A 14,711-nucleotide genomic window follows, 5' to 3' on the forward strand; every position below is an offset into this window, starting at 1 on the left:
GGCAGAGCTCCAGATATGGGCTGTGAATGGAAGCTGCTGTGCCTTCCAGCACATGTCACCAGTTTGCTTTAGTCCTGAAAGGACACAGCTCTGAGCACTCCTGCACATGCAAGGTGACAGGAAAGAACACAACCCCCAAGGTGAGGTTGGTACCTTTGTCCTTAGTGCCCAAACCTGTCCTGCACAATGTTCCACTCAAAGCCAGACATGCAGGGTGGGAATCTACTCTAAAAACAGATTTATTGGTGGGGGGAACAAGTTATTTGAGCTCAGTGTTTACTTTAGGTATGCACTGCCAGATGAGCAAGCTCAGGTTCCAGGAAAATCTTTGTTAGTTTGCCACATCCAACACTTCGGGGAAGGATGAAGCCCCTTGTGTGGCCTCAGGAGTGTTCCCGGTAGACTGGGAGAGGACAGGCTCTAAGGGACACAAAAACCTGTCTTCAAAAACCCCAGGGAGAACCTGACCCTGAGCCCCCCACAGAGGATATTCTGACATACGTGGTGCTGAGAAGAAAAAAAATCACTACAGAGAAGAAAAAAGTTGCTCACAAAAGGGTGTTTTAACCTGTGGAGACAAAGTACTGACTGGTTTTAGTGTCACAGTTGAAGATCAGTCATGAAAACCTGAAACGCAACTAAGGAGAAAAAATGTAGTTTTGTATCACAGTTGTACTTGAAAATATGAAATATCTCATATAAGTTTTTTTATGCCTCAGTGTGCCTTTTATCTCCTACTCCATTCCAAGTTAGTTGGATTTTTTTGTTATTCATGTCTGAGAGTTTAACTTTTGTGGCTCCAATCCACCATATGGTAGTGCTTTAACTAGAGAACTCAAACTGTTCCAAAGAAGCTGTGGAGCTGCCTTCATCCCAAGCTCAGCAGGACTCTGCAGTCTGTTGACTGATACAGAGAAAGGAAACACAACTCCTGTTACACTTGTCAGCCACAGGAGCCCTGTAGCAGCTGCAGAGGGAGAGAGCAGAACCTGGTGCTCCCACCCCTGGAATCTGAGTGTCCTCCCTCACATCACCACACACAGTCCCCCAGAGAGACACCAAAGTGGGCCCTGCTGCTTCCTCCCTCAATTTTGAGCAGGAGGGAGTGAGGGATGGGGAGGGGAGCCCATACCTGACTGGCTGAGGAAGAAGCAGACATCGTCCCTGAACACAGGGGTGTTCCTGTCCAGGAAGTCACTGGCCAGCTCTACCATGACAGGTAACTCAGTCAGCTCTTCCAGCACCTGGCGGGTCTGGCACAAGGAGGCGCACGAAGTCAGATGTTACATCATCTTTGTAAGTGCTTGCACAAGAAAAGCTTTCTAGCTGCCACACACTGGAAAATATTACTGTTAAAACCCCTTGTGAGAATTAGTGCTGGATTATACTTTACTCACTCAGTATTGCTCATGCTCAAATCACCAACAACCCCCCATGAGAAGCAACCTTGCCTTGACACCACCCTCACCAGCCTGTGAGGCCAACTCCTCCCTCAAAATGGAGGTTTCTTTTAAATAAGTCTCACTTATTATATAACCTCTCCATATAAATTATGGAATGCTGAGTGTCCTGTGTGTGTATCAGACTGCAGCCTGAAGAACTCAAACCACCACCTACATCCAGGCCAAGCCGAGATCTCACCTGGCTCCTGGCAGCCCCTGACTTGCTGTAGTGTTTGCATTCTGCTCCTGCATAGTCCCTCCCCTGCCAGTTGCCTTTTTCAACAGAGCAGGTTTCGTTTTCCAAAGCTTTCCACAGCCATGGAAGCCACAGGAACCAATTCCCTAAGTTCAAGTTCATCAGCTTCTATTTCCTCCTGCTATTGTTGTAACCTGAGTCTGGTTTAAAGAAAGTTTGCAGCTTTCACAACTGTCCTCATTCATTCACCTGTGTGCACTTGCTTACTCTTAACCTGACTAAGGTTAAGAATCAATCCTTAACCTGAAATCAATCCTTAATCTGCTTGGCACACTCCATACACTCCCAAGGAGGCCTCAGAGCCTCTCCCAGTGCCTAAGGGGCTCCAAGAGAGCTGGAGAGGGACTTGGGACAAGGGATGGAGTGTCAGGACAAAGGGGAATGGCTTTAAACTGAGAAAGGGCAGACTTAGCTGAGATTAGTAGCACAAAACTCTTTGTTGAGAGGGTGGGGAGGCCCTGGCACAAGGGTGCCCAGAGAAGCTGTGGCTGCCCTTGGATCCCTGGAAGTGTCCAAGGCCAGGCTGGATGGGGTTTGGAGCAGCCTGGGACAGTAAGAAGTGTCCCTACCCATGGCAGGGGTGGCACTGGATGAGCTTTAAGGTCCCTTTAGCCCACCCCACTCTCTGATTCTGGCACTGAGCCCAGCACTCACTGCCACTCCTGCATGGTAACTTGTGCCACAGGCGATAAGGATCAAACGCCGACACCTCTGGATCTCCTTGATGTGGTCCTTCAGCCCACCCAGGTTCACTGTGAGCAAGATTGGAGAGGAAAATCAGGGTGACCAGGTAGAAGTTCCCAAGATCACTGGTGCTAACAGCATGTTACCATCTCCATCATCCACCAAGCAAAAAAAGTCGTAAAATGGGATCTTGCCACCAGCACATGGAATTCTAGAGGCACTGTGACATACTTCATCTCACACCAGCAAGGTTTTCATCACCCACTTTGTCCCCTGTAACCACCGTGAGTAACTGCTGAATACTGAGCTGTCAGGAGTGAGGAAGGCTCAAGCTCAATTACCAGTGTAGTCATCAAAGTTGACCCTTCCTCTCATCGTATTAACAACAGATTCTGGCTGTTCAAATATTTCCTTCTGCATGAATGAGCTGAAGTTACCTATGAAGCAAGACAGAAAACAAATCAGAACACTACCTCCTGGTAATTCCCATTTTTCCTGTGTAAGTAGGGAAAAGCTTGGACCAGCCAAAGATTATTAAACTGACAGGTTTTTTTCTGCCAAAACATCAGCTCATGATGAGACCTTGATTCAAGTTTCTGGAAGGGGTCAGTGAAGGGCAGATCCAAACTGGCAAGTTGTGAGGAATAAGTCTTCGAAAAACCAGATGGCTCTGAGCAGGAGGCAAAATCCTCAGCCCCACAATTCTCCTCAGTAAGGTGTCAACAACTAGAGGGAAAGTCCCACTACTTGTAATGACCTGTTTCCCCATGAGGGTGATATAGCACTGGACCAGGCTGTGGGACCTCTGTCTTTAGGATGCTCCAAACTGGACCAAGCAGTGCCTGTCATCACTCAGGGCAGGGATGGCACCAGGTGACTCCAGCCCTTTGCACCTTGACACAGCATCCATGCCCCCCAGGTGCCAGCCAGCAGCTCTCACCCTTCATGATCTGCTGCAGCTCCATCTGCAGGGTCTGCACGGCCCGGCCCGGGTGGTCACCAGCTGTGCGCTTGACACGGTGGATGGACAGACGCCCGTCCACCACGGCTGCCACATCGTCATCCTCCAGGAAGATCACACGGTTGGTGTGCTCGATGACAGCACTGTGGGGACACAGGGGACATCACACCCTGTTCTGGGCAGCTTCCTCTCATCCCACATGCAGCTCTAGAGTCGAGGAATTTCCTCGTCTTTTAAAGTCAGGCCGTTTCTGTAAACTGCATTTCCACCCTGCCAACGGAACTGGATTTTTTCCACCCAGCTCATTATTGATTTCAGGGCCTACTTTAAGGAGAAGCTCTGAATTGCTCAGACAAAGCAGCATGTGCAACAATGGAATCTGTCTGGAGCTATGAGGTCAAGAGGAGAGGGATTTGCCCTGGAGCACAGGCTGCTCAAAGACAGGAACAGGTTCCTTCCTTGGTTTTTCCAGGGATAAGCCACTGTCCCTCCCTGTACCTCACTTTGCCCATCTGTAAAAACAGGGACATCTATGTCCCCTGTTAAGGCACCCAAGATCTGCCCAGCAGCACTCCCTGGAGTGTCACTGAAGAGCTCTAAAAGCAGAACACATCAAGGTGTCCTGAGAATCTCCACAATTCTCTGATAGAAAGAGCTGCATTTGTCAACCACAGCAGTATTTTTACACTCCTGGAGCAAGCACTCATTTCTCTTGGACCAGAGAATCCCAAAAACTCTGCTAAGGCTGCTGCCAAGTTGGTCTCTCCTCACTCCTTTGGAATTACAATATGCCACCTTCAATGATGAAGGAATTGCATGTGTGAAGAGATTCCTGGAGAATCAATATAATTTCCCTCATAATTAGCACCCGTCCTGCTAATTTAGGTCAGTACTCTCTCAGGTTTCCAATCACTGCGGAATCTTACCAACAGATGAGCCTGGAGAATGGTTAACACTCTATTCCAAGCCCAGTGTTCATTATTTTAACAGAAAGTCTGTTTTGGTTAGTATTTGTAAAGTAATGGCCACATGGACACAATTTACCTTATTCAGAAAGAAACCACAGCCTCCCCCTCTCCTGTTCAAGACAGCTTTAAAAAAGATATTTCTACATATATCAGAGATGCTGGAAAACCCTACCTGGCATCAGAAGCAAAGTAATATTCCACAGCTTTCTCCTCCACGGGGAAGAGGCAGGTGGTGCTGTCCACTCGGGACAGGTTGCAGCTTCCCTTCTTGTCTTTTCCTAGGAGACAGGAGGGTCAGGGGCTGCCCAGGTGACACACCTCGGCACAGGTGACACCCAGCAGAGACCCCCCAAGGCATGGTACCAACATGAAGCACTATTTTCATATCTGCAGGTGGGCACAGCAAAAGGAACAGCAGCACTTGTGCTGCTATGCCCATCCTCAGTTTCGCTTGCAAGAGTTTTGTTGCATTTTACTAATTTTGCAAATGTATTACTAGTGCACTTTGAAGTTTAGAAGAAAGTATCAGGAAAAAATCCAAATTAGTTTTGTGTGGCTCCCCTAGCAGAGAATCCAAGGTGCTTTATGAGCAGCCATATTGTCCCATTAACCTGCCAAAATGATTATTTTAAGTTTCTCCCATGTTCCTCTTTGGTCAGACTTATATTTCCCCCAGAAATGGAGCAGCATTGCTCTTTTTTTGTCTGTTTCTCTCAGGACTGTGAAAATTCTTTCAGAGCTGCCACCTGTGTGCCCACCCTGCTCCCCTGAGCACCACAGGTAGAACCAAAACCTATTTCTGTCTGGCTGAACTCACTGATCAGACACAGCTCAGGAAATCCAGGATTAAGAGCTCAGTGTTGTTCCTGCACTACAAAACACAACTACCTCATCCTGATCAGAAAATCAGACCTGTTGCCACGGAGGTATCTCGGGGTGCTGGAGGACACAGCGCTGAGAGTCAGCTTTGGAAAAATCTGTCCTAAAAGTTCAGCATTTTACCACAGATCGTTTCTGGAGTACTCTGGCAATTCCCAGTATTGTCTCATCCTCCTCCTCCTCCTCCAAACTGCTTCTCAGCGGTGAAGCTCATGAGGGATGCAGATGAGGCTCCCAACACCTACTGCTCAGCACCAGCCTTGAGCAGTATTATTTGTCAGTCACTGTGCAAGGTATGGGGAGGGTGGGGGTGGATTAATCAGCTTATCTCCCAAAATGGGACTATTGCTGAAGAACAGTAACACTCAAGTTACTCCATTCTATATTTATTCCATAATCCTTATGTTGTTTCACCTGCTAAACACTGATCTAATTCAGTGATGCAAGTAGAGCTCGTGGTGTTCTGATTTCCACTTCTGCAGATGAAAATGTAAACAAAAAATACTGCTTTCATGTTGATACTCAGTGAAAAAGGTCCACTCAACCAGTGATTTAGATCTTCCAGTTCAATTATCAAGTCAGTGAATGAGGAAAGCAATGCCTTTGTTGTTGAGACATGACAGACTGATTTGGTGTTGAGAAGGGACAGAGCAGAGCTATTAGTGGCCACTCCCCCACAGAAGCACCAAGACCTTATCAGAACATGCAAATTTGGTTTCTCAATACAGAACATTTCCCTGCATTGGCTTTATTATGTTGCATTGCTTTCCTGCATTACAGATTTTGCACTGGAGGGTGTTTATTGTGCACACACACACATGCATTGTGTGTGCAGTTACCAAGGCTGGGTTGGGGAGTTACAGTGAGCATTTTCAACTAGTTATGGTTTTTATTTTATCTGCAGATTTGTCCATAGATTGTCCATTTATCTATAATCTGACTGCTGCTCTACTGCACCAACCCCTCATCTATTACAATTTAGGAGCAACACAGAAAGAATATTTTAATCTTTTAAACAGTAAAAATGGGAAAGGGGGGCAATTTCTCAGAAAAGCCTCAGTGCCTCTAAGTGCTGAGGGACTTGGGTCCTCAGAGCCCCTGGGAACTCACCTGGCTACAGAAAAAATTCAAAAACTTTCTACAGAGAGGTACACTGGGTAAAAGAGAAAGCAAAATCTCGCCTGATGTTCAGAGTTAGATAAACCAGCTCCTGGCAGAGAACACAGTTCATCTCCCAACAAACCCAGGTTTGCTTTTCCTCCAGCAAGAGAGATCTCAGATATTTTACCCAGGGAATGCCCAAGGCCACTGAGCCTCTGCTGAGGGTGGAATCCCATTTATTTACAGCCACTAACAACTAGATCCTCCCCCTCACAGAAAAGGGCTCTCCTACTTCAGATGTGAGCTTGGCTCATCCCATCCTGTGATGGGTTGGCCTTTAAAGCACTTCAAGTGAGTAACAGATGGTCCCCCAGATAAATGAACAGGGGAAGGAAGTCCCAACTTCAGGCTAACCTTAGTGCTGCCACCAGAGGCTGCAACTCAGACTCATACCATGGTCAGGGGGAGGACACAGCTCTGACAACCCAAATTCCAGAAGGAATTTTGAGCAATGCTTGCATTAGGATTAGTAGCAGCCTCCTGCTTTAGTGGGGTTTATTTTTAAGGTAATTCACGGTTTCCTTCTGTAGCCAGAGCTGCAGGAACACTCAGTACAACCTGCACTGTCATCAGTTTTTGCACATATGCTAAGCATTATGTCCCAATGTTCGAAATGGGGTGAGTGGATATTCCTGTGTGTTGCTCATGGTGTTTCTGATCAAGAAGGAATTTTGATTCTCCCACATTTCACTATACTGCACGGAAAGCAATAACCACATATTAAAAAGACAATGCATCTTGGTCCCATTTATGATTCCTTTCCCAAGGAACTTGAAGATTTGCCTGAAATTTCAAGTGTTAACTTTTCTCTGGTCGGCACCTTCCTCCATTTTTATGGATATTCCATCAAAAGAATGATCCATAGATTGTACAGCTGAAAGTGCAATTGGAAAAAAAACCAAACCAAACTTGAGATAATCAGTAAAAAATACACTGTTACATAAATACATTAATATTACTGTTAATCATCCAATTAAAAGGCAAAGCTTCTGGGACTGGTTCTTGTAGCAGGGGATCAGCAGTTATTGTTAGGAAGCAGCAGGACAGGACAGCAATTCCTTGGATCCCTGCACTGCTCAGAACACAAGTCCAGGTCCCAGGGACTGAACAGGCTCAGACCCCTCTGACAACAGGGAATTACAGGGTAATTCTTAGTAATTTTTCATTTTCAAGGGTGTCTGTGGTGGTAGAACACGTGTGAGAGCAGGATGGACAGACCACATGAACAGACATTGTCCCACAAAGCATCTACAAATGACAGGGGGTGGCAGGGGCAAGGTCTGCAACAGTGCCAAGCTCCAGCCTGCAAAGCTCTCTCGTCCTCGTTCTTGAAAACCACCAGAATCACAAATGCCGATGTTCTGCCACATGCAGAACAGAGACTCCAGTTTAACTACACTGTTTAATTTATTATACTGAACTATTCCAACACACCTGGGAGTGTCCAAGGCCAGGCTGGATGGGGCTTGGAGCACCCTGGGACAGTGGAAGGTGTCCCTGCCCACCCTGCAGGGGTGTTGGAACAAGATGGGCATTAAGGTCCCTTCCAACCCAAACTATTCCATGACCATACTATTCTACCATCCTAAGATGTGTTTTTCTTGCAATAAATGGACATTGAAGCTTTGTGTACAACACTAGCGGCCAACTTGAGTTATATGGTGGGTAGAATGCGTGGTTAAAAACTTGCTCTTAAAAAAAAGTCTCTAACAATTATTTAATTTACAATTTCCAGCTGAAAGCTGTATTTCAGAGCACACAGCTGTGTGTGCCCATGCCCTGCAGCCTGAGGGGAGCTGCTCCCCACTCACCTGTGCGGTACAGGATGGGGATGTGGTCGGTGGAGAGCTTGTGCTCGCTGCGCACGCCGATGAGCAGGGGGCTGCCTCGCCTGCAGGGACATAGGGATAGCCTCAGCACCTGGGGACACCCCCATGCCCCACCCAGCAGTTCTGCCCCCACAGCAGCAGCTCAGCTGCGCCAGGGCACAACCAGAGCCTCCCAGAGCAGCTGCTGCTGCAAACACAGAAAGGATCACAGGATAAAACACATGAGGATGTGAGGAAACTGCGTCAGGGTTAGACAAACTTCTCAAGAGTTACTGCACACCTGAACCAGGGACTATTTGTCACTGTACATACCTACAAACAGGTTTTGGCACAGAAGTTCAACCCCGGTGAAACCACCCCAACCGATGTTAGTGTTTAAAAAGTGGGATAGAAAACCTAAATATGAAGCTGGCCCAGATTCCAAAGGCCAAGTGGAGGTCCAAGTGCTCTCACAAGGGCAAGCATAAAGGAAAAGGTAAAATCATCTCCTCTCAAATCACAGTGAGAGGATACAAGTGTGGTACAGTTGGTCAGTAAGAAATTTCCAAAATATTTCTGGGGACTTTCTGTTATGATAAATGGAAAACAAGAGAAAGGAAGTTAAAAACAATCACCCTCTCCCCAGCAGTGTGATGAGAATGATCTCTACTCTGTCTTCCAACTTGAGAGTATAACAAGTGACACACAGGTTGCAAGAATGTTCCTTCCCATGACAACACTCACCTGGTACCGACCGCCTGCCCAGGGTAATGAACACTCTTGAACACAAGGGCAAAAGCACCTTCCTGCAACAAGAGAAACAAACTGTTTATCCCTTCAGCTGAGGCCCAGGCACTGTTTCAGTGTTCCCAGCACAGAAACTGCTCCTGTGTTTCTGTGCACACAGAACAGACACCAAAGACGTTTCACAGATGTTTCCAGAACTGCCTGTAGCTCCAGCCCCCCTCCTCCTGGAAGGATGTCCCTCCCCTGAGCCTGGCAGTGCATCTTCAACCACTGAATTAGTCTCCTGAACCCCCAGAGGGACACTCAGACTCCCTTGGTTATCCAAATGGCTTCTGCTTTAACTGAGGGTGCAGTAAGGCGACCTGCAGAGGCAAAGATCTTCTAAAAGAAGCACCAAAACTTCAGGGTATTTGCTCAGGTGAGGTGCCACAACCTGCCAGCAACACAAGTTCTTGGCTGTTGCTAAAACAGCCCTTGGCAAGTAAACCAGTGAAAACTCAGCTGAACCAGGTGCTGTGGGGTGAGAGGTGAACTGTGGTGGATCATGCTCCTGCATACAACCACACAGTGAAGGCAGAGGCTCCACAGAGCAGCTCCCACCAGGGGTCAGCAGCAATCCCAGATGGAGTTTTGGGAAAGACTGGAAGCAGCACAGACTCTCCCAGGACGGCTGCCTCCCTGCTCCTTACCACCCTAGCCAGGGGCTGGCAGTCTCCAGGTGCTGCCATGCCCAAAGACTGAGACATTTCCCAGATGAATACTGACAAATGTCCAAGAAAACCAAATGTACACCTGAGATGAAAAGTCAGAGCCAGGAGAGACAAACCCATGCCTTAGCACGTGCCCCAGAGCATTCTGCAGCAGTGGCATGGCCAGTGCTGCAATGCCCTGGTAACCCTGGAGTGCAGGGGTTGTTTTAGGGGGTGGGTGTGTGTCCCACTGTGCCCATCCCCAGCTGCCCCTCCATGTCCCCCACATTACCAGCTGCTGGATGACCCTCTCCACCAGCGTGGAGAAGCTGATGTCATCACTGTCGCGGTTGTCGTACATGTACTTGACCAGCTTGACGATGCTCTCCGTGTCCGTCTCAGACTCGAAGTCATAGCCCTTGCTCTCCTGCAGGGATAGCCCATGTGGGTGACCAGCCTTCTGCCTCCCCTTCCACCTTGCTTTGCCCTCCTTCCCTTCCTCCTGAATGTTCCTTCCTTCCCAGCCTTCCTTTCTTTTTAGTTCTCCCTTTCCTTCACCTTGCCTTTTTCTTCCTTTTCTTTTCTTTGCTCCTGCCCTTCTCCCTTATCTTTCCTTTTTCGTCCCTTTACTTTTTCCTGCTCTTCCTTTTCTTTCCCATCTCTCCTTCTTTCCTTCCCTTTTACCCTTCCATACTGCAGTTGTTCTTACTCTTTTCTCCCTTTTTCCCATTATTTGCTCTGCTTTTCCTCTTCCTTTTACCTTCCTGCCTTTCCTTTTTCCTTCCTTTTCTCCTCTTTTCACACTTTCCTTCCATCCTTCCTGCCTTTTAAATTGCAAGAATATGAGGAGAGGAGGAGAGGGCAGTGAGTTGGACTGTGAAGGGAGTGGTGGAGTTTGAGACTAAAAGAGTGTGAGATCGTGAGGGGGAGAGTCAGGGTGGAAGGGACACAGAGAGGGGTCTGAGTGGGAAAGTCTCAGTGGGAGAATGAGTGGGGGATGAGGAGGGAGTGGAAGGTGAGGGGTGTGAGCAGGGTGATGAGTGTGTCAGAATATGAGTGGGGGAATGGGGGGAGTGCGAGCAAGGTAGGGAGGGAATGGTGGATTTAAATGTGAGAATGTGCTCACAGTAGGATAGTCTGTGAGTGTAAGGGAAGTGGTGTGAGTGCAAATATGGGTGGGAGTGCAAAAATGTGAGTGGAGGAACATGAATGGAGGTGAGAGGTACTGTGAGTGGGGAAATCATTCAGAGATGAGTGGAGCAACATGAATGAAGGAATGGGGAGAGTGGGGAATGTAAAAGGGAAAGTGAGTGAGAATACAAGAGGGGGAATGAGCTGGGAAGGGTGTGAGAGCAAAAGGGAGTGAGAAAGGAGGGAGGGAGGGTCTCACCCCCCAGGAGTCACTCACCAGGAATTTCTGCAGGTCCTTGTAGTTGGTGATAATCCCATTGTGGATGACTATGAACTCTGGGGACAGAGGAAAGGCCCTGCTCAGCCTCACGCCAACCCCAGCCTGGCAGCAGAGCCCACTCATGTCACTGTGGGACAGGCCCTCGGCAGAATAAAGCACATTTCACCTCCTGGTGCCATCCCCTGCTCTGCCTCCATGGCATGGCTGGGAATTGGGGAGGATAACAGTGACGTGGGTGGTACTAAGGTCACTCAGACCCTGCAAAGCCTGTGGGGCACCTGAGCACTTGGCAGATTCCATCCTGCTGGGAGCAATGAACTCTGTGCTGCTGCTGTTGCCAGCTGAGCACTGCTGTCCCCTGGGCAGCCACACCTAGCACAGACCACCCTGTAACAGCCCCATGCTGCGACAGCCCCATGCTGCGACAGCCCAGGCACATAAACCCCTCTCCCTACAGCAGGGATAAGGGGGAAAAAAGCTTACGAAATTCCATTCCAAAGAACAGCCACAAAAATTCTCACCATCCCATTTCCTTCTCCTCCTTCCTCTGTGCCCACGCAACCACCCAAGCCCTGGGCACCCAACCCTTCCTGGGATCCCTCACTGCAGGGAACACTCCCCATGGCAGAAACCCGAGTCCAAGCCCTGGAGCTTCACCGCAACTGGGCTCAGCACCACAGCCTGAATGAACCCAGTGTGTGCATCCAGGCACCCCTCCGAGGACATGGAGGGGTCAGAAGCTCTCCTAGAGGCTCCAGGAGTTGCTGAGGATGCCAGAGAAGGCACTGACCATTGTTCTTGTCGGAGCGCTGTGGGTGGGTGTTGACAGGGTTGGGCTCCCCATGCGTAGCCCAGCGCGTGTGGGCAATCCCCAGGTGAACGTCAAACTCGATGTCCAGGTCCATGTCCTGTTGCTCTGCAGCAGAAAGTTTTAGTCCTGAGGGGTTGTCCATATTCCAGGTCAGGCTAGGAGTCTCACCAGGCCTTGAGGACTACAGAACAGCAATGCTGACAGGGTCAGCAAATCCCACAGGACACAGAATCACTGAGTTGTCAAGGTTGGAAAAAACCTTCAGGACCATCAAAGGCCAACCAAAACCTCAAGGGGTTTCAGGCCAGGGCAAATGCATACAGGAAACAGCCCTCCATTCCTCCCTCTGCCAAAACAAAAAGCAACCTTTAAGGAAGAATCTAACTCTGAACTGTCCATCAGGAGTGCTCCTTGCCATCCTGTCACCCATGGCTGAGCCAGCCCTGCACACCACCATGGTTATTCATGCATCCCTAACCCCTACCTCTCCAAAGTCTAACATGAGCATGAATATTTTTTTGGAAAAAAAAATACTCCTCTTATTCCACAAGAGTTTCAACAATCTCTTTTAAACTGTGTGTCCTGACACACAGTTGTCCTTTTCTTGAGCAGGCAAACCGCACTTCAGGAGTCCTCTGTTCATCTCCCATTTCTGTACTGCACATCCCACCTTGTCTGGGCTTTTTGACTCCTGGTTTATACTAAAATTAGACTGGCCTACCTCCCTCTGGGACACTCAGCACATTGTGCCTCAGATGAACATAAGAATGGGTTAAAAAGATTTGAATTACACCAACACAGCAGCTTCTGAATGTGAAACTGAGATCCTGACTGCTCTGAAAAGCATCTCCCTGCCCTCACATAGCCTGTATTCCACTCCCAACAACTTTGTGCATTTTTGCATTGAGCTCACATTTAATGAATTGAGGTTTAAATAAAGGGAACAGAAAGAGACGCCGAAGCCCTTGGTGTCCACAGTCCCATGAGCATGACAGTGACACACACCAGAGCCCTCCTAAAGCCACTGCAGAGCCCAGTCCCACGGAGAGACAGCTCCAGCTGGGACAAGTGTTACAAGGGAACATTTAAAACCCAGCTGGGGAGGTTCCTACAGCATTTCTCCTTCTGCCCAAGCTCTAGGTCTTGATAATTACGCTTCCTCTATCCCTAGTTCAAGGAGTTTTCTGGTTGCTTGTTTTGGAGCTTTTCTTGTCTGTTTTCCACAATGCATTTTAGGCCTATTTTACTTTAGTAGGATGCAACTCATTTGTCTTGAAAAAATCACAATTTCTCTCTAACTTCACACCAACAACCACAGGATCACTAGGCTCTTCACAGCTCATCCCTGAGCATTTACACCTCTGGCTCTTTACACACAAGTTATTAGAAATTAGTGTGTGTGGGTAAAACAGGTGATATTCAAAACACAAATGAGCTGAGAGGACATGTCAAGGGAAAGGAGGAAAGGGAGATACATACTGTGAACCTCTTCATCCAGAGCCTTCACTTTCCCTGTCTGCTTGATAATGTGGATTTTGCAAGCATTGGCTTCCCAGTCTTTGTCATTTCCGCCATCCAGTCCCACACCTAAGCACCACCATGCAACACGGAGAAAGAGAGTCAAGCGCAGAAGTTATTACAATATTTTATGTAAACAAATTCTGCCCTTTTGGATTCTTCCTGAGCCCTTTCCAAAAGCTGGCTTGCCACATAAAGGCAAGAAACCCCTTAGATAAGCTTTCCCTTTGTCACCTTGTCAGCAATTTTTAAAGCTTTAGGGAAAAAAAAAAATCAAGGATGCTTATAGAAATCTGTACATTGAAGTTAATCCAAACCTCTAACCTCAGGCATATCCAGTTTATGTTCCAGCTTTCTTCAAAACCAGAAGGTGGTAGAAACCATTCACAATCACACCAGGAAAACCATCACTTAAAGCCTAAATTCCCAAAAGAGCTCTAAGAGACGTACCTGCAGAGTCATATCCCCGGTACTCCAGGCGCTGCAGCCCCTTGATGAGGGTCTCCAGGATCTCCCGTCTCGTCCGAGGAACATGGTAGTTCAGGTAAGCAAAGATGCCTGTGTGGGGAAAAGAGAATCATCTCACACCAAAATCACAGCTGGGGAAGCTCTGTGTGAGCACCAGGTTCTCACTCCAGCAGTCTGTGCCTGCAGGAAGCTCCCACTGCACTCCCAGCTCTGCCTGCCCCAACCAAGGCTCAACAGAGACATCACTGACAGTCAAGAGATCAAACTACACAAAAATACTGAAAGCAACTGAGCAGGACAGGCCTGGGCAGGATGGGAGAAGGAATTTCCCCATAAGGTGGACCTACGCAAAAGGATGAGCTGTCAGGAGACAACACCCGACACAGGAAACTCATCCCTGCAGGTGAACTAGTCAAGGTTCCCTCACATGGAGCTGAAGAACCATCAGAGAAAGCAGTTCTTCCTCCAATAGCTTCTTCCAAGCTTCTCCCATAGACTCATTAAGAAAAAAATAATTTCACTCATGCAAACTAAGACTCCCAAATTAATGGAGCTCTTTTTACTGTACGTTTCAAAGGAATAGGAGTTGCTGCTCCTATTTTTACACAAATTCCTCGATCTCTAATGTCAGCTCTGGCTCAGAACAATTCCTCTGGGTGCCACCATGGAGCAGCAGGATGAGAAGACATTTACAGGATGCTACAAATATCCATACTCAAAACCTATAGCTTCACCCTGTGACATTTGAAAGGAGAAAAAATCTGTGTGGAGTAAAAGCAAAAACAGTTTCACACAAACATCCATCAGTATAAGTGACTGGGAATTCCAGGTTTGTAATTTAAAAAACTTTATCAAAACCTCTGGAGAAGAAAGAAATTCAGTCAGACACACACAGAGACAAAGCCCTT

The 14,711-nt window shown here is 47.9% G+C and overlaps 1 protein-coding gene across 4 annotated transcripts in view; it reads right to left on the minus strand.

Annotated features, from left to right (window-relative positions):
- Nucleotides 1-14,711, minus strand: part of LOC310920463 (glutamine--fructose-6-phosphate aminotransferase [isomerizing] 1) — a 45,548-nt gene that overhangs the window by 12,483 nt on the left and 18,354 nt on the right. For 3 of the 4 annotated variants that reach the window (XM_083880444.1, XM_083880443.1, XM_083880446.1), the window contains 13 exons: nt 13,786-13,893; nt 13,297-13,404; nt 11,797-11,922; nt 11,004-11,062; nt 9,888-10,022; nt 8,904-8,965; nt 8,163-8,242; nt 7,172-7,225; nt 4,484-4,589; nt 3,323-3,486; nt 2,724-2,819; nt 2,353-2,450; nt 1,133-1,253 (listed from right to left, as the gene is read on the minus strand). In XM_083880444.1, coding sequence (XP_083736570.1) covers nt 1,133-1,253; nt 2,353-2,450; nt 2,724-2,819; nt 3,323-3,486; nt 4,484-4,589; nt 7,172-7,225; nt 8,163-8,242; nt 8,904-8,965; nt 9,888-10,022; nt 11,004-11,062; nt 11,797-11,922; nt 13,297-13,404; nt 13,786-13,893 — 1,317 coding nt within the window. The remainder of the gene's footprint in view (nt 1-1,132; nt 1,254-2,352; nt 2,451-2,723; nt 2,820-3,322; nt 3,487-4,483; nt 4,590-7,171; nt 7,226-8,162; nt 8,243-8,903; nt 8,966-9,887; nt 10,023-11,003; nt 11,063-11,796; nt 11,923-13,296; nt 13,405-13,785; nt 13,894-14,711) is intronic. The other variant, XM_083880445.1, reaches the window with a different exon arrangement.

The sequence above is a fragment of the Zosterops lateralis genome, assembly GCF_965231275.1.
Source record: "Zosterops lateralis genome assembly, chromosome: 30".
Lineage (NCBI taxonomy): Eukaryota > Metazoa > Chordata > Aves > Passeriformes > Zosteropidae > Zosterops > Zosterops lateralis.